Source organism: Fusarium flagelliforme, assembly GCF_020744385.1.
Source record: "Fusarium flagelliforme strain FIESC 12 MPI-CAGE-AA-0113 chromosome Unknown B0J16scaffold_1, whole genome shotgun sequence".
Classification (NCBI taxonomy): Eukaryota; Fungi; Ascomycota; class Sordariomycetes; order Hypocreales; family Nectriaceae; genus Fusarium; species Fusarium flagelliforme.
Window position 1 is genome coordinate 5,131,654 of NW_025763503.1, and position 23,102 is coordinate 5,154,755.

Below are 23,102 nucleotides of genomic sequence, written 5' to 3' on the forward strand. Positions count from 1 at the left end.
TCACGATGGTCGCATACGTTTCGCGTCTGGCTGTTCAGAATGCTCGTCCTCTTGCCTCCTGGTCCCAGTGTTTTCCGGGCTTGGTGTTTCAAGCATGATAAGCTCGCTATACTTGTCATCGCCCAATAAGCATTTCAGGTAGTCGCGTCTCATCCAGGAGACACTGTGATCAACTTGTTGAACCGCTTGATTCCACAATCGCAATGCCTCATCGTAGTTTGTTCCTAGTTTCGTCACCACCAATGTATGCGGCGATCTGTCCTTGAGTGTTTGGAGTGAGTAGATCGGATCCCTCAATTGACCCTCAACGTGTTGTCACCAGCGCTCCTCGGCTGGGAAATGCCACTCTTTTTGATTCGGATCTTCGAGAAAGGAATTCAACTCCCGGCATGTACTGCAGTTAAGTCCCATAGAACAGGCGACTTTTTCGTGAGCCCACCCATTAAGCTGGACTGGCCGAGTCCTGATAGAACGGTGGAAAACATCTCTTAACGCAACCTCGAAGAAATCTTGAACAGGAGGCACTGGAGGCACGCTGTGTTATTCCAGAGCCATGGTCAAAGGCTCGAGAAAGGTCGCTCTGAGGTCATGAGGGTGCACTGACGACCAAGTCTGCCTTTCGTCGACGAGTCTCTTGCAGCTTTGTTCAAGCAATCCCAGGGCTTCTTGCCCAGCGCCATTCATGTAGCTCTCTTCCAACAACTTAACAAACCTTTTGCAAGGATTCCAGTAGCCATAGCCACGATCGCTGTAAGATGGCTCGGCGATGATATCGCTTCCGAAGAGGCTCAGCTGTCCTCTCCCGTGTTCGATCATACATTTGTAAAGCTCTTTGGAATTCTTGAAAGCTCCATGTCGCTCCTGTGAGATGCTGTGTAAGAGTTCCCAAAGAAGGAAACGATCGAAACGGGGCACAGCTATTGGAAGAAAGCTAATTGAACAAGTCAGTCATTTGATGGTCTCGTGGTATCGATTGAGCAACGAGGTATCTTACTTCTGTAAAACCCACTCACTGTCCGCACGGCGTGACTTGAGAGTGCTGACAAGATAATCTTGATCCGAAAGGGTCCATTGAGACTGCGTTTCCAGCTTTCTATCACAGATGGGGTCTACCCATGCTTTGAAACTTGCAAGGAGGGGCTGATGTTCTGTAGAAGACTTGAAAGTAGTACAAAAGGCATCAAACTCCGTGGCTATGTTGTTGGCTTGATCAAGATCCTGAAGCCTAAAACTGGTGTCAGCGTAAAAGGTGCATGCCGGCGGGACTAAGTTTAACTGACCAGTAGTTCCAGTCAATGCTTTGTTCCTGGCCATTAGAGATCGTTTCGAGGTAGCTTGAGAGTTCGTCGCTAACTGCTTTTCTGTACACAACCAATAGAGGATCGTTGATGTGTGGCGACCCAGAATCTAGGGGCGCGTATGTGGCTCTGATACAGGCACGGAATATTGCTATATCGTCGAGTTTCAATGCCCACTTCGATATTAGTCCGACAGTTGGCCCTGTAGGTTTTATGCTGGAGCCTAGGAGATCACCCATGAAGGCCGTGGCAGCCTGTGTCGTGTACGGGTCATTTTCGTTATCGGAAAGATCCTGAAAAACCATTTCAGCCAAGCTCTCATTTTTGACTGTTGCGCCTAAATTGGTGAATCTGCTGTTTTCAAAAAGATATTTTCGCAGCCGATCCTTCGGTACAAGCACGACGACCGTCTTGTGATAGCGGAACAGAGCCGGCATGTTCTCATTGCCAGTGTATTCACCCCCGTCTTCGCTATCTGGATACTCGTTGTCGATACTGTACCCGAGGATCTCATCGGTATCTATGGTGACACCTGAGGCAACTTGTTCTCCTATGGGAGTATATAGTGATCTCAATGTTGTGTCATGGTCTTGCTCCTCTTCATCGTAAGCGTTGTTGCTATCCTCTTCTGTGCGGGCATGGGTCGTATGACCTAACATGAGATAGAATCCAGCCTCCGAACATATCTTGTCCAGAGAGTAAGCGACAGCCCGATCACGACCTTTTAGGTTTGCCAAGCATAAGCTTGTCTCCGTGTAGAGATGATCCAAGGGGTACATGATTTTGTCAGAGTCAGATGATCGTGGTTTCCACCTGCTCAACTGGTACTTCAGCCGCTCGGTCTCCTCCAAGACGATGGAAGCGGAAAGAGAGGCATCTGTGGTAACGAAGAGTTTGTAGGTAAGGACGAGGCGATAACCATTTGTCAGCTTCGTGACTTCATGCGTCACATCCGAGAACCAGGCAATCGTTGTAAGTTCAAACTTGGAAGTAGAAGCAGTCGAAGCGAGGTTGACTTGCGAGCCAAATGATAGTAATACATCGCCACCTTCATGCTGAGATGGTAAGCATACAATGAAAGTTCCGATCATACCCTTTTCCTTCTCTGAATCCTTGTGCGGCTTGAAGAACGAGCCAGACTCATAAAGGAGAAGTTTATACGGGCCGGCAACAACATCTCCTAAGCCCAATCCTGCAGCCGTACTCAGGAGCATCTTATCAAGAAAAGCAGCCCATTCAGGGTTCTTCAGATCGAATTTGGATGCGTCAAGCTCACATGTGTTGCGTACCGATGTATCCACGATGGTCTTGTCACCATGGCCAAAGGGCGCCTGGCGGCATGCGGCCTTGATGATTTGTGCATCATCTTTTTTGAGTGGTAGAGGAATAAGGTTGTCGCCCTCGATTGTAAGGCCCGGGTTCGGAAATACGGGATAGTGGCTAAATGTCGCAATGTTGCCTGTCGATTCGATTGAGTTGAGCGCCTGCAACAGCCCATCGTTTTGTTCGATCACAAGAGCAGCAGGGTGTTCTGATACAATGGCATCATCGTCATATTCATCATCGCTGATGCCTACCACTGCCGATGGTGGATCGAACATTTGTTCCATGTTGGCTTTTGTAGCCCGTGTAAGCTTTTCCCTGTTGACGTCGTGTTTCTTCTATGAGGCTGGAGGAGGGGGTCACGGTTTCAAGCAGTCGCGTTCCTGTTTGTAAGTATGGAGGTGCCTCTGTCGACCATGACGAAAAAGAAATGATAAAAGAATAAGTGATATTGTCATGGTTTTAATGTTGATATTGAAAAAGTGTGTTTTTTTAGCTTTGTAACCTTGGTTGGTCTCCAGGGAGATGTTGACAAAAGGTTCACACCAAGCAAAAGAAAAGAAAGAAAAAGAAAAAGCGATGTTATATGGAAGGTTCGACGTTGACGATGCCATTCTGTAACCAGACAATTGCCGGGATCCTTCTTGTTCAGCAGTACCGATTCTGAAGCACCAAACAATTGGACGCACTTTAATCGTCGATGACGATAACTTCTTGTTTGATCGTGGGTCCAGTCCCAGTTTCGGATGCCTGCAAAGATGTACAATGCCTCTTGTTGAGCTGTATCTCGTCTTAGGGCGCTGGCCTTCTTGTACCAGCCATGCTAGGAGGATTTGCGTACGGGGTTACGCCCTCTAGAAGAATGATTTCACGGTAACGCTGCTCTCCGAGAAACTCTTTCATCCAGTCACCTTCAAGAGGCTACACTGCGTCCTTCAACTGTCGAAACGTTTGTTGCCACCATTCTAGAATAGGAGACGGTTGAGCCTTTTCCTTCGTGACTGTAAGGGTGGGACACCTGCCTCGATCAGGTTCCTGTTTTAGGACGATGCTCATGGAGCTGTCCATTTTAAGCGCATGCTAAATATGAGTCCTCCGCTTACCAGGTGCCGTAAACTTCCAGACGAGCTGGGTAGGCGAGGTTAGAAACCGGTTCATGTCTGCGCAATCAGCGCAGGCATGACAGCCACGCGGGCTGAACTCCCACTCCCTCCTGGTGTGTGGCGATTGAGGAAGATCATATTTGATGACGATACGCGCCGATAGTTCGAGAACGTTCCCTCAAGCTGGCACTGGTTTTAATTGACCGCCTTGGAACATCCGGATGATAGGAGCTAGGGTGTAAGTGATAATTCCGGCCTGGTTCTGAACAAGAATCCACGTAGACTGTGCCTTGAGCAGCCCATTAAAGGTTTCTTCTATCACCCTGTCTAGCTCATCAGAGACACCAGCGCTACAGCAACGCTCGACGAAATCCAGGAATTCTTCGCCTTTACGCTTGTTACCATAGTTTCTATGGTTCCAATCGTAATATGGCCCTCGTGGTTCAAAGGCGAGGGGCGAAAGCCTTAGTCGGGCACCACTGTTTTTGATTATGCTTTGAAACATTTCCTTGACATTGGCGAATGTTGGCTTGTGTCTCCGTGCATAGATGCTTTTAAGGAGTCTGTGCAGAAAACAACTTTTTGCTGGGCTCTGGTCTTTAGCGGCAACTCTGGGAAGGAACCTGAAGGTTGTGAAGATCAGCCAAAGAGATCAGTGTATCGCGTTCAAGGGACTCACTTGGTGACGACTCAGTCTGGCCTATCCGTTCGTTCTTCAATAAACACCAGGATCTGGTCCAGATCTTCATCGGTCCAGGCTTGCTGAGATTCTATCTTTGAGTCTATAGTTTCTTCGACCCAAGATTTGAGAGATCCTGCTAAAAGACTACTGACAGACTCACTGATGCCTACGACACTGTCGGATCTGGTGCTGAAAGCTGAAATAGTCTCTTCATAAATGAATTTGAGCCTTACACGTACGAGATATTAGTTAGGTACTTCTGCAAGGTTGTGATGCAAACACTCCGAATTGACGTCTAATCGGGCACTCACCATCTCTTCCAATCAATGGTATTCTCGTTGCCATCAAATGTTGAAGAAAGATAATTCGCTATTACGTTTGCTGTGCACCTTGGGGCAGTCTTCCATGAGGTTTCGTATAAGAAGTCATCGTAGGTAATGTCAACGCTGAGTTCTGTCGGGTCGCGGCGTATCGAGCGATGTATGTACCAAGAAATTCACTTGTCATCGGCGCTTTCCTTGAGTCTGTAAGCCCAGAGCGATTGCATGGCATTGCGTGCCATGTCCTTCAAATCCATATCCTTTGGATGAACTTTGAAAGCCTGTCCAAGCATCATACCCACACCTATTCTCTTGCTCCACGAAAGATCCGGGCCCGTATAAAGTCAATCTTGGGCAACCTATTTCAACATGACAGAATTCAAAATCTTTGACTATATCGAAAGTAATCTTGTTAAAGAATGACAGCCAAGCTGGGTTTGTCAAACTGAATTGTGTATGGTTAAGCTGCCACACATTTTTAGAAGAGGAATTCGAAGAACCAAGCTGCTTGATAGCTTGTGCATAGAACTCTGTGAGTGGCAGGGGCACAATTGGATGATCCTTGATGCTGAAGCCTGGGTTGACGAATAATTGATGACAATTGGTTGCTATCTGCCCTTGTGGTCGGATGGACTGCAGAGCGTCAAAAAGCGATTCTTTCCAGGGCTCCTATTCCTGGCACAGTCTGTTGTCGTATGGGCAAGAATATCCATAACCCATCGTGCTATTGTAGGCATCTCCGCCCACAGACGGGGTCATGACGATTTGTTGCAAATTGATGTAAAGGGAGGTTAGATGCTCACCATGATCGTAACGGTCCGTTCGTAAAGTGGTTCGCGTAGGCGAGACGCGCCATGGCCCCCTGTAAAGTGTAAAAAGCAACGAGCAACAAACAGCATGGGTCTTCGATGATCATCAATATGATGAACAAAGGATTTGAATATGGTGAAAGTGTTGAGATAATTCTGCATCAAAAAGATGTTCGTAGGTTTCAAGGAAGGAGCGTGCAGAATACAGCTGCCTTTGATCTTTCCCTATACATGCCTATGTACCTATCTATCTACCTACCTACCGGTAGGTACCTACTGACCCTCGCTATTCATATTAGAGAAGGAAGGAGCTGGTAGCACTGCAGTTCCAATGTCAACAAGAAGAATATCTTCGGTTAACATCAAAATGATGAAAATAGAGGCTCCGACCATAGCCTATCTTGAATTGCCCATCAAGGTTGTTTCGTCATACCGCAATTCCCCATGCTTTGGGGTGATCAACAATGCTGTTGTCGAAAGATGTGTTTATTTTACACTTACATTCACCCTATGCCTCACCTGCTAAACTTATTCGTTTTCTCAACCCAGCTTGTGAAATCTCAACCAAGAGCACGAAGAATTACTGTGAGCAAGTATCTGACATCTCATCCCAGCGAGCTGACTCATCAGCCCCTCCTCGCTCCGCTATTGAAAAGTTATCATCATTGAAGTGAAGCTTTCGCCATGTTGATACACCTCCACTTCTCAGACGAAACCATGGGCACTCTGTCACAACGAGCCACAGAGGCTGTGGGTGGGCTAGATTTGCCATGGAGGTTCGCACCAAGGGGAGATTACGATCCTGACCATAATCCTTCGGGACTGATATCGTTTGGCACAGCTGAAAATGTAAGATGCTCCTTTGTAACAACTGTGAATACTAACATTTCACCAGGCATTGGTGACAGACCAGCTCAAGGAATTTACGGACCAAAACGTATGTGTTCATACACCCGAGAATCTAAAGCTCCCTCAACTTACAAGTTCAGGTCACTATTTCACACGAGGACTTTCTGTACCGTGGTAGCCATGCAGGGGGCTCTCGATTCCCCTCAGCTCTAGCTGCCCATCTCAACGAGTACTTGACTCCTCACAGCCCCATTACCCCAGATATGATCCAGTGTGTCGGTGCCGCTACTGCAATGCATGACATCCTTGCGTGGGGAGTTGCGGACCCTGGCGATGGTGTATTGACCAGTAGGCCCGTTTACGGTCGGTTCGAGCTTGATTTCGGGAATAAATCCCAAGTGAGAGTTGTGTACTCCGACAACAAGACCGAGGAGGCTTTCCAGGACGATATTGTCGAGATGTTTGAGGAAGCTTTAATGAGATCCAAAAAGGCTGGTATACACGTCAAGATGGTGCTGATCGTCAATCCTCATAACCCTCTTGGTAAGAAATGCCCGTCCATTCTCTATCCAGTGGTTAACGATACTCAGGGCGATGTTATCCTAGGCCGACCCTCATCAAGATCATGCAGTTTTGCCAGAAGCATAGACTACATCTCCTAAGTGACGAGATTTATGCCTGTTCGGTCTTTGATACCGATGAACCTGCAACTCCTTTTACCTCGATACTATCAATAGATTCCACAGGGGTCATTGACCCAGATCTCCTCCACGTCACCTACGGTCTCAGCAAGGATTTTGGCGCCGCGGGGCTTCGTCTAGGCGCTATAATTACTCGAAGTCGACCAGTCCTTCGTGCAATCCAGGCAGCGATGCGTTTTCACAACCCTTCCGGCGCTAGTCTGGCCATAGGAAGCGCAATGCTTGAGGATAGAGTGTGGTGTCGATCTTTTGTGGATTCATCGAGATCAAAGATTGCACAAGCTCATCGACACGTCACTTCGCAGCTCAAGGGCATGGGCATCGAATACTTACCGGGAAGCAACGCGGGCTTCTTTGTCTGGATTGACTTATCTCCGTACCTTTCAATTGATTTGGATGGAGAGTTAAATCAGGACTTCGCTCTCGCCAAAAGATTGCGCCAGGCTGGTGTTTTTCTGCATCCCCGAGAGGAGCATTCGCAAGAGCCAGGGTGGTTTCGAATAGTGTACACGCAAGACCCAAGAACCGTGACCGAAGGGCTACAAAGGTACCTTCCCTTTTTCATATGTGGTGGAAATGCTAATGGTTCCCAGGATCAGAAAGGCAATTTTGTGATGTGGGTGTTGAGGGTAGGGATATCTAAACCCACGACTGGCAAAGTCAAGCAGGGGTGAAGAAATTCAAAGATAGACGAGAGGAGCAGAGTAATCAGCCATCACACGTAAAGCCGTATGCCGTTGCAACGTTGAAATCAAGCTGGAAATCAATCTTCAGTTCAGATGACGATACTGATAGCTTATTCTTGACGCGCTTTTGTACCTGTCGCCTACTGGCTAAGGGCATCCTCGAACTTCTTACCGGTCAACATGAGGAAAGCCTCTCGGTAGCGGTCAGATGTAGCCTGGACGATATCCTGGGGAAGTTCAACACCCTCCTTGCCCTTGAGCCCTTCCTTGGTAAGCCAGTTTCGGATGAACTGTTTGTCGAAGCTGTCCTGGTCACGGCCGGGCATGTAGCCAGCTGCGGGCCAGAATCGGGAAGAGTCAGGGGTCAGTACCTCATCGACTAGGTATATGTTACCCTCTCCATCCTTAGCGAATTCAAATTTGGTGTCGGCCAGAAGGATGCCTCGCTCTTCGGCGTACTTGGATGCCTCCTCGTAAATCTTCAAGGACAGCTCCTTTACACGGTCTGCAGTCTCACGATCACCAACCTCCTTCCAAGCATCGTCGGGGTGGATGTTCTCGTCATGCTCTCCAGCATCGGCCTTGGTGCTAGGTGTCCACAGGGGTTGCTTGAACTTTGATGCCTCCTCCATACCAGGCTCGACAGTGATACCATGAACAGTGCCGTTCTTCTTGTACTCCTTGTAAGCAGAACCGGTCAGGTAGCCTCGTCTGTCAGTATGTTAGTGTCTTGATGCTCATACAAAGCACGAGCAATGTGCGCCATTTCACGTCCAGCAAATGACTTTGCGGGGTGCTTCCGACATGGGAGGGAGGCCGTACACAATGGATTCGATCTTGATAACAGAAAGCTTCTTGACAACCATAGATCTGTTCTTAATGATCTGGGCCTCCTCAGCAGAAACACCTTCAGGAACATCGAGGCTGATGAAATGGGTTCGCAGGTCAGGAATGCGCTCCGTCAAAACCTTGAACCAGTGGGCCGAAAGGATGGTCAGAATCTTGCCCTTGTCGGGAATTGCGTTCTTGAGAACAGCATCGTAAGCTGAGACGCGATCAGAGGCCACGAAAAGAAGCGTATCCTTGTCGGGGAGCTCAAAAAGATCGCGCACTTTGCCGGAAGCAATCTTTTGAAAGCTGGGCAGGGAGATTTCCGTCAAGGCAGACATTGTGGCGGTATTTGACAATTCTGAGCGAATCTGGTTAAAGCCGTGGCAGAGATGAAGTCAATTCGTAACTATCACCAGGAGAAGCCTCGCGATGTGATATTATTCGAGAGAGAAGAATTGAGGACGAAGGTGACGAAAGAGTGAGGAGAAAAATTTAGCCGATCACTCGATGCAGCGTGCAAAAGTTTCTCCACTGAGTCACGAATCCCATTGCGATTTCGGCATTTTGAGGTGGCTGGCCAAAGTTTATCAATAAGAAGCCACGTCTTTCACATTTGAAGCCTTCTTCAACGTCAGGATACGAGTACACAAACTCGTCTCGCATAATGACAGGGGCTTCGGAGCGAGTCGTGCACAGTGCGCCACAGTATGGACACGCACTCGTTGTACGGTATCACAAGCCTCCACTGCCACAACGCCTTTTCTCAAGATCGATCAAGCGTCAAATATTGAGCTGGACATGTATGTTCTTTTATTGTCTCGGAAATCCATCTATATAGGTAGTTACCTAGGCATGCGAATTAAATCGTTGTCTCTATCATATTGCGACCTCAGATCAATCGGTGGTAATATACCGTCCCAATGGTTACTGACGAGTGTTCATGAGTAACTTAACCAACTGTAACAAGTCATTATCACAGAAGGAAGTCTGAGCACTGGCAAAAAAGGTTACTTAGCTATGAGTCACACGTTTAATCCTGTAATAGAGATGCATGATCTGTATATAAATGCATGGAAGCTTATGTGGATGGAAGTCCAAAACTGAGTAATGCCATGATCCTCATAGTTCAGTGGGAACGGGGGGTTCTAGTCGAGAACTTACCTACATACTAATACGTCTTACAGTATTCAGAAAGCCAGGCTCTTTCTCCTCTCATCTTGTATGACGGGAGATCAAGCATGCTTGACCGCTATCAGGGTGTTGTAGAAAGGCAGACCTATGTTCAGCGCCGCGGTATCGTGGGCGAGACATATCTATAAGCCTTTATGTTCATATATAGCGACAGATATACATCCAGGACGTTTGGTAATGCCACAGGGTAGGGGTTGGGTCATGTTGCGAGACAATAGCCTTGCTGTTTCGCTGCTATAGTCCTGAAAGGGTACCATTCATATGGTTGGAATCACAAACAAGCAGATTTCTAGCATTTATCTTGGGTTTCAATGCATATGGGCTTGTAAAAATCCTTTTTGATTCTTTCTAGACTAGTACATACACCATTTTACAGAATTATGGCGGCAGCCTCAATTATCTTATATCATTAGAACCGTGATCGGGCAAGGAGTTGCCGTCAGCAGAACAACAAAGATACCGAACAAACTGCTGATTTTTCATCGTTGCGCAGAATAAATCAAATGAAGAGCCCGAATGATGCCATTTCAGTTCGACAAAAAATACTGGAGTTTTTGGCGATGTTGACAAAACCCTGCTTGGCCTACGTAAGAGTTACATCAGATGTCTGTAAGAACGCACTGACATTATTCGTCGCAACGGTTATTGCAGACGTTCAAATAGCCTTTTTAGACTAGTTTATTTAATGTAACACTGTTCGTTAATAGGTCTCTCTAACGTCCGTTCTGCAACCGTGGCAAACAATAGCCGCGGTGTGAAGCCTAACAAGAGGCTGAGATATCAACTTTCTGAATATCAAAGTTCTGGTTGGTCAACACCCTGCATTTATTACGGTATGAAAGAGAACCAATAAATAAACCAAGTTACACGATTGATTGATGCAGTGGTCTCAGCCTGTCGTTGCCAAATGCGGCTCAACAACTCACTCACGTGAAACTGACAACATGCGTCCTACACGACACCCATACTGCAGCTTCAACACTACTAACAACCATCGATATGCACTTTCAAGCAGAGTCTGATATACCAGATAAAATTTATTATAATACATTCTTTATATCTCTGCTCACTTCTGGGGTCAATTGACAGCAAAAAAACTCCGTGAGCCTCGGCCATGATCTCGCTAACGTTATTGTTTCTATTTATGAACATGCTGATTAAGCTTGAATCGTTTAGCAGATCTCATTAGGATTCAGACATATCACAATCATCATTCCATCGTATAGGCACTATAGTTGACTCCGCGGCAGGCAATACCTCTGGTAATGTGGTTCTTTGCGTACCTTGATCTTTATTAGGTCGGCAAATTTTATCGTGACAGCATCACGTGAGATGCGACTGATGCACCGTAGGGACGGCTAGTTTTGATGTCCGAGATTAGTTTTCCGTGCTCCTTGACGGCTTAACGATTTCCGACCCGTACTCCGTGTTTGTAAAAGCTTTCCAATCCGAAAGATATCCATCCATGGTAATGCGGATGATGTGTCCCCGGATTCAAGGTTGGGAAGTCGGTCTATTTCCACCTATCATCGACTCGCAAGGGAAGTGCATGTGTAATTGTTCGGAAATTCTTTCCCGAATTTCCTTAGGATAATCCTTGCTTGTTGTTATCAAGCCTGGACCCTTTCTAGCTTGTATGTATCTTTCCTGAGCTAAATAAGCAGGCCTCGATAGTGAGTTTGGATGTTAATGCATTAATATTCACTAACACAGCTTGCCCTGCCCAACCGTATGCTATCGAATCAGATGTGCTACAACGTACTCAGTGCCTACATGTCTCTCCCAGTCTAAGAATCAAGCCCTTGTTGTGGATCAAAGGCAGGGTAAGGCAAGGTTACCCCGGTTGCACATCAAGCACCTCAAGGAAAATGGACATGACGATCGGACATCTTATTCTTAGATCCATGCCTATTCACACTGCTTTGTTGATACGACGCTGTATGACAAAGATTTCTCTTCGATGTAACCTGAATTACCTATCCTACCTAGACATAAATAAAACGGTCCTTCATTTCCTTGGCCTAGACTTCTTTGCTCCAGTGCTTGACTTACTCTGATTACTCATCTACTCGATTGGCATGCTACGTTGTGATCTCTTTCTGGACCTCCCTCGTTTCCTCCATGTTCGAATTCACCAATGTCCTGTCGTATCTACGATCCTGCTACTAAGTAGCGATTCGAGGGACTAATCTGACGATATCAACGTTCCACTGACCCAGACCTTGTCAAGGAAGGTATCTGCGGCTCTTGCTCGGGAATTGATATCCATCCGGTCCCGGTAGTTGCTCTTCACACCCATCCATGGCCATCCCCATACATACATGAGTAAAGCCAGGCAGTGGTAGCCCTACAGGCATAACATCATGACTCGCACGAGTCCGCTGGGCCCACAGCCAGTACCAAGAGATTGTGTACGCCATATTTGGCAAGGACGATCTTCGCACAGCAGTCGTGGTTGGACACGTATACGAAGACTTGAGCGACTTGAGTCGAAAATCGGTCTACAACACAAAAAGACTCGAGATATTGGATTCGGTGGCTTGGGCAAAGAAAAGTCTGCATGATTTTGTGGTCACCGGATACTGGTAGCCCCAAAGTCTCAGCGAGTCAATACCAGCCCTAGCTTGAGACTAGATCGACAGCAGCCGTTCCATGTGGAGCCCTAACAGAACGCCATTTTCCAAGGTATCGATAAATTTCAGTTTTCGATTCAATTCGGATCTCGCGCTTCGCATCTGTAAAGTTTCTTCCGAGTTCCTGTCGGTGAGTTCTGTAGAGTAGACCGCGGTGGATCAGCTGTGACCAAGAGGTGGATATAGTGTTGCACTGCAAGAGTATCGTCGTCAAAGTGGGAACATGGGTTCGACCGCGCAATCTCGAGTTGGATTCCAGGGTCGTGTTCTTTCAGCCTTGGCAGGAAAGCGTTGAGATTAGCCATGTTGATCTGTATGGCAGGAGGGACGTGCAAGTCATGTAGGCAGTCTGGGCATGCTAGCAAAGAAACGACCCGTCAGATTGCAAGTGTTGGTTCGAAAGCACCTAAGCGGGTAGTGCACAGCTGATGTCTTAACAAGGCTAAGATAGTCAGCTATTGGGTTTGATATATATTGCATTGTTTGTCCACGTAGGTTTCGGTCGTAGCAGAGCCCATGGATATATCCTTGGTGCAAGAGAAACAATTGCAATTAGCCTTCCACCTAGACCACTAGACTACTAACCTACCTAGGTAACAATAGTGGTAATGTATTTTCGTAAGGTAGTATTTATTGAGCACGCACAGGTATCGTCATGAAAGAAGTAAAACCGGCCCCTCCCGTCATCCCTGTCCCTTGCATTTCATGGCCACTAGGTTGCGGTCTCGTTCTTTGTCCAATCATGATTTGATAGCTCAACGTGCAATTGCCATTTACATGTCTTAGGCCTTGCTGCAGGAGCCCTCGAGTGTGTCTTGCCTCCCTCCATTGGTTTTGCCTTCCCATATGCTGAAGAGAATATGTGGAAGCAGCGACCGCGTACTCGAGCTTAGGCAGTGCCTGCCTTACCACTGTATATGCCCCTACTAGTACAAGGTAGAGCGCATCATCACCTAAACTTCCGCTCCTGTCTTCCAACTTTTCTCAATTATCATTTTGGGTTTGCGCCGTCTTTCTCCCTCCATATCTGCCTGCAACCTGATAGCCTACCTACTCGCCAGGGTTTTGTATGGCCAAGACCGTGCCAACGCCAGTGGCTTCACTTGCATCGCGGCTAGCAGCATAGACGCTCTGTGCCCTGTTCCTGGGGGATAACTTACCAATATCCATCCATCTTTATCAAATATCGCTGTGATGCCCACTCATCGTCGCTGTCTCAACCCGTCTCCGCTTATATCCTGCCATTCTTTCTGGCGTCCCACCCCGACTCTGCACTGAACAAAAGCGCCAGTCCCCCCTCCATTGTTCAAACTGCACCAGCAAATTCAACACGGACCGAGGACCTGGAAGCACATTACGTACTTACAAGTACCCTGCTTGAAGCAAATACGAGAGTACCGGGCTGAGGAGTTTAAGCCCGTGCTATCAAAGGACTTGCTGAAAGCTGCACTCTATCACTACTTACTTACCTTAACGTCATACAGATAATCTACTCTGTACTTTATGAGCCCCTCGTCTTATGAGCCAATCGCCTTTAGCATAGCTGCTCTGAAGCACCGACAGACACATGTTAACAGTTGGTTGTTCTGCCTTCCCTTCTTTTGCATACAAACACCGGCGCAATAGGACCCTGTTGATACCTGCCCAAAAAGGCGGAAGCGCCCCGTACTGTCAAGCCGGCCTGGACCGTGTACAACACGTCCGCCTGTCACCCGGCAGTTAATCTGCTGCTCCGCTCCCGCTCCCACACCATCTACCGCTCATTTTACATATATCGTACAGCTCGAGGCTAAATCAAATCTGGTCTTCATCGCGGTATAAGGCCCCAGTTCCACGACTACTGGGATACGCCTATTACAGGTCGAACCCCGTCACGGGCTTTCACAATACGTGTACTTTGACCTTCGGCAGCTTTTAAGGTCCCTGTTGCAGCAACTCCCCTTGCAAGAGCGCCAGATACCAACCAAGTCGCACATCTATACCGGAACTATTCAAACTTCCAGCTGCGTAGCACGGCGGCTGGGCATATGGCTGAATCCGAGTCTTCTACCCCGGCCGTCAAACGACGAGCCCCAATTGCCTGCCGACGGTAAATTACTTTGTTCATTCCTTATAGACTCTGTTTGTATCTGACAACATTTCATAGGTGCCGGCGAATGAGAAGCAAATGTATCCACGATCGCGCTCAACCTCCGTGTAAGGCCTGTGCTGAGGCCGGGTATGGTGCCGATGAATGGTAAAGCTGCGAAAGTGCACTTTTGTTATTCGGGCTAACACTTATTCAATAGCACATTCTTGGAGCGAGGTCAACCAGATCATGATCGTGACTTTCGTCACCCTCGTGTCCGAGCAGATAAGTCAGGTCGACGAGACCCAGCCAAAGCACGGCGTGACATTCTTGACGCCCCCGTAAAACCTTCAAACAGATCAACCAGCGAGTGGGATCATTTGCCTCCATTGCCAGAAATTATCGACGGCGTGAATCGATTTACGCGACATTACTTTCAACTTGGTTTCATCCCCAAGGAGCAATTCTCGAGACGCCTTCTTCAAGATCACCAATCCGTTAGCGTCTTTCTCGTTGTTAGCATCCTCAGCATTTCAGCACGCCTCAGCCCTCCTCTTTCGACCCGATATGGATCCGGCATGAAAGCAGCTGAGTTCTTTATGGAACGTGCGGCAGCCATCGCACCCAGTGAGATCTTTGTGTCCAAGTACACGTTAGAGAGCTGCCAAGCATTTTACCTACTCAGTATTGCGCAGCAAGGCAGTGGAATCAGGAACGAAAGTCATGTATGTACAAAGTCCAAGATGAGGGATATGTTCATTGCTGACCAACAGATGAATATGGGCATTGCTCTTCGGATGGCATCCGCGCTACGCCTACACTTGGAAGAAACGTACGACATCGCGGACCCGACACCCGATACTGTAATTCGTGGGGAATCTGCTCGTCGAACTCTAGTAAGTTATTCGAGTCACATTGCGAATCAGTAAATTTGCTGAACATCATTGCTAGTGGATGTTACATAGCCAGGACCAGTTACACTCGGGTCCTCACTCACCTATATCTCTTTCTGCATCGGACATTACTGCTCTTCTCCCGTGTAATGAGAATGACTTTGCCTTGGGGCGAGAACCTCCTTCACGAGCTGCTCTTGAAGGCTCTCCGCCGTCCATCAGTAACCCAGCACTCATCTGTGATCCCAACCGGTCACTCTTTGCATCCCTCATCCAAGCTCATGGTTTCTGGGGCGTTATTACTCGGCGTGCTGTTAGTTTTACCCGCAGTTCTTATCCGTGGGAGCCAGAGAGCAAATTTGCAACTGTCTCAAGAAAACTCGACGATTGGGAAAATAGCCTACCCCAGAACCATCGATGGAACGAGGTCACGCTTGGTGAACACAAAGCGAAAGCACAAGACCTAGTAAGTGCATTTCCCGGCTGTAAACTAAAATATTGACTTTTCAGGCATATCTAGGAGTGACTATGATACCACGCCTTTGCAATATCGTCCTCAGGCGTCCCTACTTAGTGGAGTGAGTCTAAGATCTCCTCTACGCTACCATGACTGACCCTTGCAGCATCTTAACGTTTTCTCCTGAATACAAACAACGACCGGCAGCTTTCACGAAAATTGCGTACGAACTTTTCTCCAACGTCCGTGCTCTTTACACACAAATCGACGCCCAGTTCACGGGACGTTCTTCTGATGAAAGCGTTGGTGCTCAAATGGCGGCGTTCTGTGTCTACACATGCGGCCTTCTTTCCACATACTTGTGTCATTATCCAAGCAGTTAGTACATTTGTCTCTCTTCACTGGGACGTGGATTAATTAGTTTCTTTCAGTCTGCCCAGACCCTAACATCAGCCGCGACGGACATATGATGTACCAGAGAACCCTATCCATCCTGTTGGAATGCAAAGAAGTCTGGCCTCTCGCATCCCGTTGGGCAGATGCCCTTGAACGATTCGCTCAAGATCCCACTGGCGCTCTTACATCGGAAACCGGCATGGCGGACGGGAGAGATCCTGTTCCTCATCCAGTAATTGACATTCCTGCTGTAACTCCCGCGTCCTCCGGTACATCGCCTGCTTCATCCATCTACAGCCGACAAGCCAGTTCCATAGAACCAGGCCCTTCTTCTCTGCAATCTCCATCTCCGCATGGTATATCTGCTACTCTATCGGCAACACATATACTGCCATCCCATTTCCCCCCGCCTCAAATCCAACAACAGCCCCAAATGCAGCAGCATCAGCTTCAAGTTCATCAACATCACCAGCACCACCAGCACCATCAGCATCATCAACCGCCAGCGCCGATAATTACGCAACATCAGTCGTTTGCTCCCCATCAGCTCCAGCCTCAGCTGTACATGAGTCCCAATGAAATTGCTAATCTCGACATGGTTATGGGAACATTTGATCAGGGCGCTATGCAAGGTTACCAGATGGCGCCACAGTGCAATCCTCCATTGGCTTCCACAATCCCAACAGTTGCGGCTATCCCACCTGTACCGCACAGCGCTCCTGCAGACGGCTACGAGAACGAACTGAACTTTTACTCTTATGGATCTCACGACTGGTTGCCTTCAAGTAACGTGTTTGATGGCTATAACTAAATTCCATCTTGAACATCGAGACGCCTACCAACAAACAATATGTCACATATACCCGCAGAACATTTGTAGTCCGTCTACATCGAAACATTGATTTGTACTATTACAGAGAGTATTTTACGCATATTATTCATTTATTATATTTTACTTGGAACTGGAGTCGCAGCTGGTGTAGAAGAATGTCTACTCAGATGGAAAGGTTTTGCATTAGTTTTGGCAGACAGGAAGAAGGAAGATATCCCAATAGAATAGAGGAAACGTCGCATACTTTGTGCGCGATGTTTTACTATAACGCAACAGCACGAAGCCCACGAATGGATAATAAACTTAAATCGCCGCCGGGCGTTTGGATAGAGTATCTCACCGAATAGACCTCGACATCCGATCAGAAAGATCAGTGTCCGTTTTAAGACATTTATAAGACATCACAAACATATCACGGCAAGAATCAACTGATTCGCAATACGAGAAATATGAGCCGACGATTGTTTTGACTATCGACAGCTACAGACGAGCTCACTTGATGCTCTAGTCCGGAAAGTTTCGTTTCAACATGTCTTTTCGCTCATCTCTAAAAGTCCCCTACACACTCCTAGTTTTGAAGCCACTCCTCAAGAATTCCACCGAGTTCCACAAGAGTGGCCTGTCCGAGTACGCCGTCTTCAACCTTCCCTAACACTTGAAAGGGAATCCAAGACAGACTCCATGGGCCGAAACAACCAATATCGCAAAAGCAGAAAAAATAGAGTAATAAACCGGCCGCCTTGACTCCCCTATCCTCTACATGAGTTTTGAATCGCCGCCGCTTTCCATCCGTGCAGGGCATACATGACTTCTCTATTCCTTCGTTGCATCTTAATAAATAGACAAAAGGGTGCATTTTGCAATGTGTAGTGATGTGTAGTGTAGTGATGTGACGTGATAAGGGGATTGTGAATACATCGTGTGGCGATAATATGGTAGGTGAAGCGTAGTGATGGGGTATTTGAATTACTGTAGTGTCATATGGGGTCTATATACATGCAAGGGTCATGGGGATCGTGCTATGATTGGGGGAGGGGGAAGGGGATATCGTTGTTTCGGGCGGCAATCGCTCGCCATGAGATTGGGAATCTCGTGTGCCAGACTAGTTAGCCATAACAGTCTGGGTACCACCTAGCTGGCGCTTGACCTGCTCGCGGGCCCAGCGGGCGGTTTCAATGGTTCTAGGCTGGAACTCTCGGTTGGTCTTGGTCTCCTTGATCATAGCAGTGACCCATTCCTGACGGAAAGCATCAACCAATTCGCCATTGGGGTATGCATCAGCAAGGTCGCTGTTTATGTTAGTTTAGTCCAGAGAAATAGAGTCATGGACGACTTACCCAATAACGCCCATAGAAGCTCGCATCAATGACTCGCTTCGGTTTGTGTCATTGGCAATGAGGTTCAGGACATTGAAAATGGCAGGCACATATTGCTGCAGGGCTTGGGCTGGGAGTAGTTAGTAATGGCTACAGAACTCCAGACTGAATTAACTTACTCTTCTGGCTGACCTTCATGGCGCCAATAATGCCACCCCAGGCATCCATAATACCTTCGCGGAGAGAGACGACATAGTCGTACATCTCGTAGGGGCCATCAGGAGAAGCGGTAACAGTCGAGGCCTGCTCCAGAACCTGGGCGACCACAGACAGGTAAGTCTCGAAGTGACCACCGATAGCGCCAGCAATATCACCGAAGCATTGCAGGATGGCAGGCTTGAACTGGTTGGCAAGGGCGGTACTCTGTAACTGGTTAGATGTCTGAAGCTCAGGGGCGGGGGCAGGGGATGAGCATACTCTAAGGTTGTTAAGAAGGTAGTTCATGAAGTTATCGCAGTAAGGTTGGCTTTGCTCGCCAAGGGATCGAGTAATATCGCTGACCAGGCCAATAGCCATGGAGCAGAGACTGGGCTCCTCCTGGTTTCCAAGGGCGTTGTACAAGAAGGGAGCAAAGGCGTCCATATACTTGACGAAATCCTCCTCCATCGCAGTCGAAAGGGTGCTGATGGTAGCAAAGACGGCGTCAGGAACACTAGACTTTCCACCAACGCTGTTGAGAATGGCGAGGAGGATCTGCATGATGCGGTCACCCTGGGGAATGATCTCCTTGTCAAGTCGAGAGATGATAGCCTGGAGGACAGTGCACAAACTGTTCTGCATCTCCTCGAGAGTCATCTTATCCTCAACGCTAACAACCTGGCTCTGCAGAGGCACGGTCTCTTCAAGACGCTTGATGATAACGTCAGAGAGGGAGGCGATAGGCTGCAAGCTCTCGGACGCGGCGTTCTGGACAAAAACGTTGAGCACCTCATAGGCAGCAGTTCGCACCGATGTCTCGGCGTCTGTGCGGGCAGTCACGTCAAGCAAAGAGCTGACAGCGTTGTTGAAGTGAGGGGTGATGGCGTTGGAAGAAGCGCCGAAATCGCCAGCGAAACGCTCAGCCAAGTTCATCAGGGCCCAGCAGCATGATGGTGCCATCTTGGCACTGCTGAGTAGACCCTTGAAGAGAGACTCAATCAATGTGGGCAGTTGTGTCTGGGGGTCAATGGCCTCGGAGCAGGCCTCTGTGATTCTGCCAAGAGCGTAGGCGGTCGAATCCTTGACGTGCAGAGACTGATCGTCCATCATGGTGATCAAAATGGGCAGAGCTTGCTTCACGATAGGGTCTAGGACCTTCTCATCGGGACCTTCCATAATAGCACCGAAAGCGGAGACAGCGGCATCTCGGTTGTGCCAGTCTTCGTGGCGCAGGTTGCTCTCAACAAACTGCAGCACAGGGCTGATGATGGTAGCACCAACGGCTTGGGCGTACAGCTGCAGACACTGGTAAGCGGCGCGCGACAGGTTGTACTCGTCGTCGGTGGCGTCCTCGTCCTGCTTGGTGAGAAGCATCAGAAGGACTGGCACGACCTCGTTGGCAGCGACGCGAGCGAAGTTGTAGAAAGGGCGCATTTGATCGGAGCTCTCGACCTGAGCATTGTCGTCCTCGATAGAGATCTCCTCTTCACAAACAGTGCTCCAGAACTCGACAGCCAATTTAGCAACATCCTCGTCCTCAGACTTCATGCCAAGAATAGTAAGGCCAAACAGAGCCTTCTCCATGTAGAATCGCATGTTCTCGTAGTAGAGGGCCATAATTCGGTTCAGGCAGCCAAAGGCACCCTGCTGTATCCTGGAATCATCGGCCTGTGTAGCCTCGCAGACGACCTGCATGATGTAGTTTCGCTCGCCCTCGTGCTTGAAGTTATTACCGACGAATTCGAGTGAGTCACCCAGAGCGGTAATGGCCGCAAGTCGAACTTCAATGTTAGTTTCCTCCTTTCGGGCACCCTGCACAACAGCGGTCAGGATAGCATTTGAGTGTGTTACAAGAGCCATGCGCAGTTCTGGGTCTTGGCTTTCGCAGATGTAGCCAATAGTGGTCAAAGAAGACTGCTTCTGGTGGTCGGCACCCTCGCTGACATTCTTGACGAGATAAGGTAGCAGGTCGTTCCACTGGCCACGGGGCAACTCGATGGCGGCGATAGAAGAGATAACCTGGGCAGCAGCAGTGCCGGCCTGGGTGTTGGAGGAGTTCAGAGTCTGGAGGGTGAGCTCCTTGACTCGGTTCTTGGTCTCATCATCTGTTTGCTGCAACCACTTTGCTTGCAATTCTTGGTGACGAGCAAAATCTCGGGTTGTGAAGGCGTTCTTGAGGGCGATACCGGCGGCGGCTCGGATAGAGCCATCGGCGGAGTCGTTTGCTAGCTCTTGTACGAGGGTTGCGAGGTATAGGGGCTAATGAATCGTCAGCCAGTGTTCGAAAAAGGAAGGGAGGATCAGGGGTGGCATACAAAGTTGCTCTCGGCAGCTTGGGTGAGTTGCTGCTCAGCAGCATTTCGCAGGTTCGCATCTGTTGCAGATTAGCATATTGAATTCGTGTCGAGCGTCCGAGAGGTTCGATCGGTGAGAAAAGGCGAGGAAAACTCACCAGGCGAAAGCGAATTTGCGAGCACTTGGTTTATCTCTGAGCTCGACATTTTGACTGCTTAGGAACGTCTCGTCATGCGGTTTCGGCGAGTGTCAATAATGATTATCAAGGCGCAAATAGGCGTAAAGGTGGGAGAATGAAGAATAAGAAAGGAAAAGAATAGAGCCTTGAGGTCGTTAGGCGAACGTGTCGATAAGTTTAGATGGAAGAGAGAACTGTTTAGATGAGGCGGAGAGGCGGGGGTTTTTTCCACGACGGGGGCTCAGGCCAGGAGAGGAAAAGAACGGGTATGAGGGTCGAACGAGCTTGGCGGGCCAAACGACGGACGGGACGGGGCGCCTTGTTTGGTTTGATTTGATGCCTGCCTTTAGGGCGAGGAGTTTGATAGGCAGGTACCAAAGAAAAAGCAGTTTATCGAGAGTTTGAAAGGGAAAAAGGCTTTATTTGTTGCAAGAGAAGACGTTATTTTTCTTTGATTTGATGTTGCAAAAAATTGAAGGAGAGAGCAAAGATGGAGGTGACCTCTTTGGATTGAAGGCTGAATCAAGGCAGTCGGGCAACCGCAGCGCAGCACCTACGTTTGCACCTGTGAAGTCTGCTACCGCCACTTGAAGAGAGATGCACTGTGAAGCACTGTGCAGTGTTGATCATACAAGCCGGAGGGTCGTCTTTGCCTGTTGTTGAACTTGACAGTACAGCATTGTGAGTCTGCCTGGATTCGAGGTAAAGTGCTCCATTGGCTTCAGTTCTATACTGAGGTTCTATCTGCTTACTTCAAAAACAGAGCCTTCCACTGCCTAGAGGTCTCTCATCATTGCAGCAATGATTCACTGCCTTAAGCTTCAAAGAGCCCCTCCACACCGACGGCCATACCATTTCGCTGCAAACTACCGAATACCTACGTCAAAGGAGTTTTCAAGTTCGTTTGCCTAAAAGAGAGCATCGTCTGCTTGACTCATAAACTTAAGCTGCACCCTATGAAAAGTCTTTATTCTCAGACCCGTCAAGTCTGTTGGCCACTCGTCTATCTTGATTCCAAGCCCGAATGCCCTGTTAGTTCCAGGCACCTGATCTGCTACGAAACCTCCGCTATGAACGCATAATCTCTCTGCTAGGTGGAAGAATCTCGCTTAATTTGCAACCGCACTGTATCCTTCACAGTGCCCCGCGACGCTGGGAAATTGACACAGGTCTGGACCTTCCATTGCACAGTGCAGGGTCAGTGCCTGACTTCGGCAAGTATCTCCCCTCCAACATCAAGTACCGCCAATCTCACATGAAAAGACAGAGCAGAGCAAAGGCCATCTAAGTTTACGAGACGACAGTGCCCTGGCTAACGACGGTTAGAGAATTTAATCCAGGTACAGCACAGCACAAACATGTCCTTTGAATGATGGGAGAAATGGTCTGAAACTAACGGCTCTCATTTCATGTTTGAAATTATCACTTTGTCTAGCTGATACACAACAACCCCTTTCTCCCACCTCAAATCCCTTTTTGCCAATTTTTTTTTTTCCTCTGTTTGTGTTGATTCTTTCAAAGTAAATAGGTCCACCCTTCCATAGCAACCAACGCCGCTGATGGATAACTCATTTATCAACGCATCTTGGGCCGCTATAGTGCAGCGTTAAACTGAAGCTGACTTGTCAAAATGAGGGCCCCTTGTTCGCTTCGTCTTGGTTACTCGTCTTCCATGTGTTTCCAGGGGTCCAGTCTGGGGAAACGCCCTGTCCTGCGACTCACAGGCCATGTAATGCACATCATAACCAGTGCCGAATAGAATAACGATATCTCTTTGCAACCTTGAACGTTTTACTATCGGAAAGGTCGATAGGCTTTGTCGTGAGTTGTCAACACCTCCATGCTGGCTCTTTTCTCAGCTCCACAATGCCCATATTGCTTGGGTTGTCTTCTTGCCCCCGTTGACGCTTGTTGACCCCCATAGACCCATTCATATTCTAGCCCTTGACGATGTCTGCGTCGATTAGATTCGTTACGAGAGGACCACTGAGGCAAAGATATCTTTACCAACGGATTGGCTACATGCAGCTCTGCGGAGCAGGC

The 23,102-nt window shown here is 48.3% G+C and overlaps 5 protein-coding genes across 5 annotated transcripts; 2 read left to right on the forward strand and 3 right to left on the reverse strand.

Moving 5' to 3' along the window:
* Nucleotides 1–3,405, reverse strand: B0J16DRAFT_391682 (uncharacterized protein; the record flags this gene model as incomplete). Its single annotated transcript, XM_046131948.1, has 5 exons — nucleotides 1,281–3,405; nucleotides 995–1,225; nucleotides 605–871; nucleotides 347–535; nucleotides 1–292 (listed from the first exon to the last, which is right to left on the reverse strand). Exons 1-5 carry the CDS (start codon nucleotides 2,906–2,908, stop codon nucleotides 1–3), a joined length of 2,607 nt encoding a protein of 868 aa, XP_045989606.1. The 5' UTR covers nucleotides 2,909–3,405.
* Nucleotides 3,406–6,219: 2,814 nt separating this feature from the next.
* On the forward strand, nucleotides 6,220–7,759 carry B0J16DRAFT_314281 (pyridoxal phosphate-dependent transferase; the record flags this gene model as incomplete). Its single annotated transcript, XM_046125179.1, has 4 exons — nucleotides 6,220–6,384; nucleotides 6,431–6,472; nucleotides 6,525–6,927; nucleotides 6,975–7,759. The coding sequence occupies 4 exons, from the start codon at nucleotides 6,220–6,222 to the stop codon at nucleotides 7,757–7,759; spliced, it is 1,395 nt and encodes a 464-aa protein (XP_045989607.1).
* Nucleotides 7,760–7,835: 76 nt separating this feature from the next.
* B0J16DRAFT_31370 (uncharacterized protein) lies at nucleotides 7,836–9,221 on the reverse strand. The gene is made up of 2 exons (XM_046125143.1): nucleotides 8,594–9,221; nucleotides 7,836–8,482 (listed from the first exon to the last, which is right to left on the reverse strand). The coding sequence occupies exons 1-2, from the start codon at nucleotides 8,938–8,940 to the stop codon at nucleotides 7,912–7,914; spliced, it is 918 nt and encodes a 305-aa protein (XP_045989608.1). The 5' UTR covers nucleotides 8,941–9,221; the 3' UTR covers nucleotides 7,836–7,911.
* A 5,013-nt stretch (nucleotides 9,222–14,234) lies between these two features.
* B0J16DRAFT_279504 (uncharacterized protein) lies at nucleotides 14,235–17,432 on the forward strand. Its single transcript, XM_046123869.1, has 8 exons — nucleotides 14,235–14,515; nucleotides 14,573–14,662; nucleotides 14,715–15,219; nucleotides 15,268–15,390; nucleotides 15,446–15,853; nucleotides 15,898–15,965; nucleotides 16,011–16,222; nucleotides 16,276–17,432. Exons 1-8 carry the CDS (start codon nucleotides 14,454–14,456, stop codon nucleotides 17,049–17,051), a joined length of 2,244 nt encoding a protein of 747 aa, XP_045989609.1. The 5' UTR covers nucleotides 14,235–14,453; the 3' UTR covers nucleotides 17,052–17,432.
* A 619-nt stretch (nucleotides 17,433–18,051) lies between these two features.
* On the reverse strand, nucleotides 18,052–21,245 carry B0J16DRAFT_31422 (armadillo-type protein). The gene is made up of 6 exons (XM_046125175.1): nucleotides 21,039–21,245; nucleotides 20,902–20,960; nucleotides 18,866–20,845; nucleotides 18,568–18,811; nucleotides 18,410–18,518; nucleotides 18,052–18,361 (listed from the first exon to the last, which is right to left on the reverse strand). Exons 1-6 carry the CDS (start codon nucleotides 21,085–21,087, stop codon nucleotides 18,175–18,177), a joined length of 2,628 nt encoding a protein of 875 aa, XP_045989610.1. The 5' UTR covers nucleotides 21,088–21,245; the 3' UTR covers nucleotides 18,052–18,174.
* Nucleotides 21,246–23,102: the final 1,857 nt, after the last annotated feature.

Excerpts from the sequence above, each read along its gene's own strand:
- B0J16DRAFT_31370 (XM_046125143.1), bottom strand. The coding sequence starts at position 8,940 with ATGTCTGCCTTGACGGAAATCTCCCTGCCCAGCTTTCAAAAGATTGCT. Across the intron at positions 8,483-8,593 it reads ATCAAGATCGAATCCATTGT|ACGAGGCTACCTGACCGGTT; the intron begins GTACGGCCTCCC and ends ACATACTGACAG.
- B0J16DRAFT_279504 (XM_046123869.1), top strand. The coding sequence starts at position 14,454 with ATGGCTGAATCCGAGTCTTCTACCCCGGCCGTCAAACGACGAGCCCCA. Across the intron at positions 14,516-14,572 it reads GCCCCAATTGCCTGCCGACG|GTGCCGGCGAATGAGAAGCA; the intron begins GTAAATTACTTT and ends AACATTTCATAG. Across the intron at positions 15,966-16,010 it reads AGGCGTCCCTACTTAGTGGA|CATCTTAACGTTTTCTCCTG; the intron begins GTGAGTCTAAGA and ends TGACCCTTGCAG.
- B0J16DRAFT_31422 (XM_046125175.1), bottom strand. The coding sequence starts at position 21,087 with ATGTCGAGCTCAGAGATAAACCAAGTGCTCGCAAATTCGCTTTCGCCT. Across the intron at positions 20,961-21,038 it reads CGCAAATTCGCTTTCGCCTG|ATGCGAACCTGCGAAATGCT; the intron begins GTGAGTTTTCCT and ends AATCTGCAACAG. Across the intron at positions 20,846-20,901 it reads AAGCTGCCGAGAGCAACTTT|CCCCTATACCTCGCAACCCT; the intron begins GTATGCCACCCC and ends ACGATTCATTAG.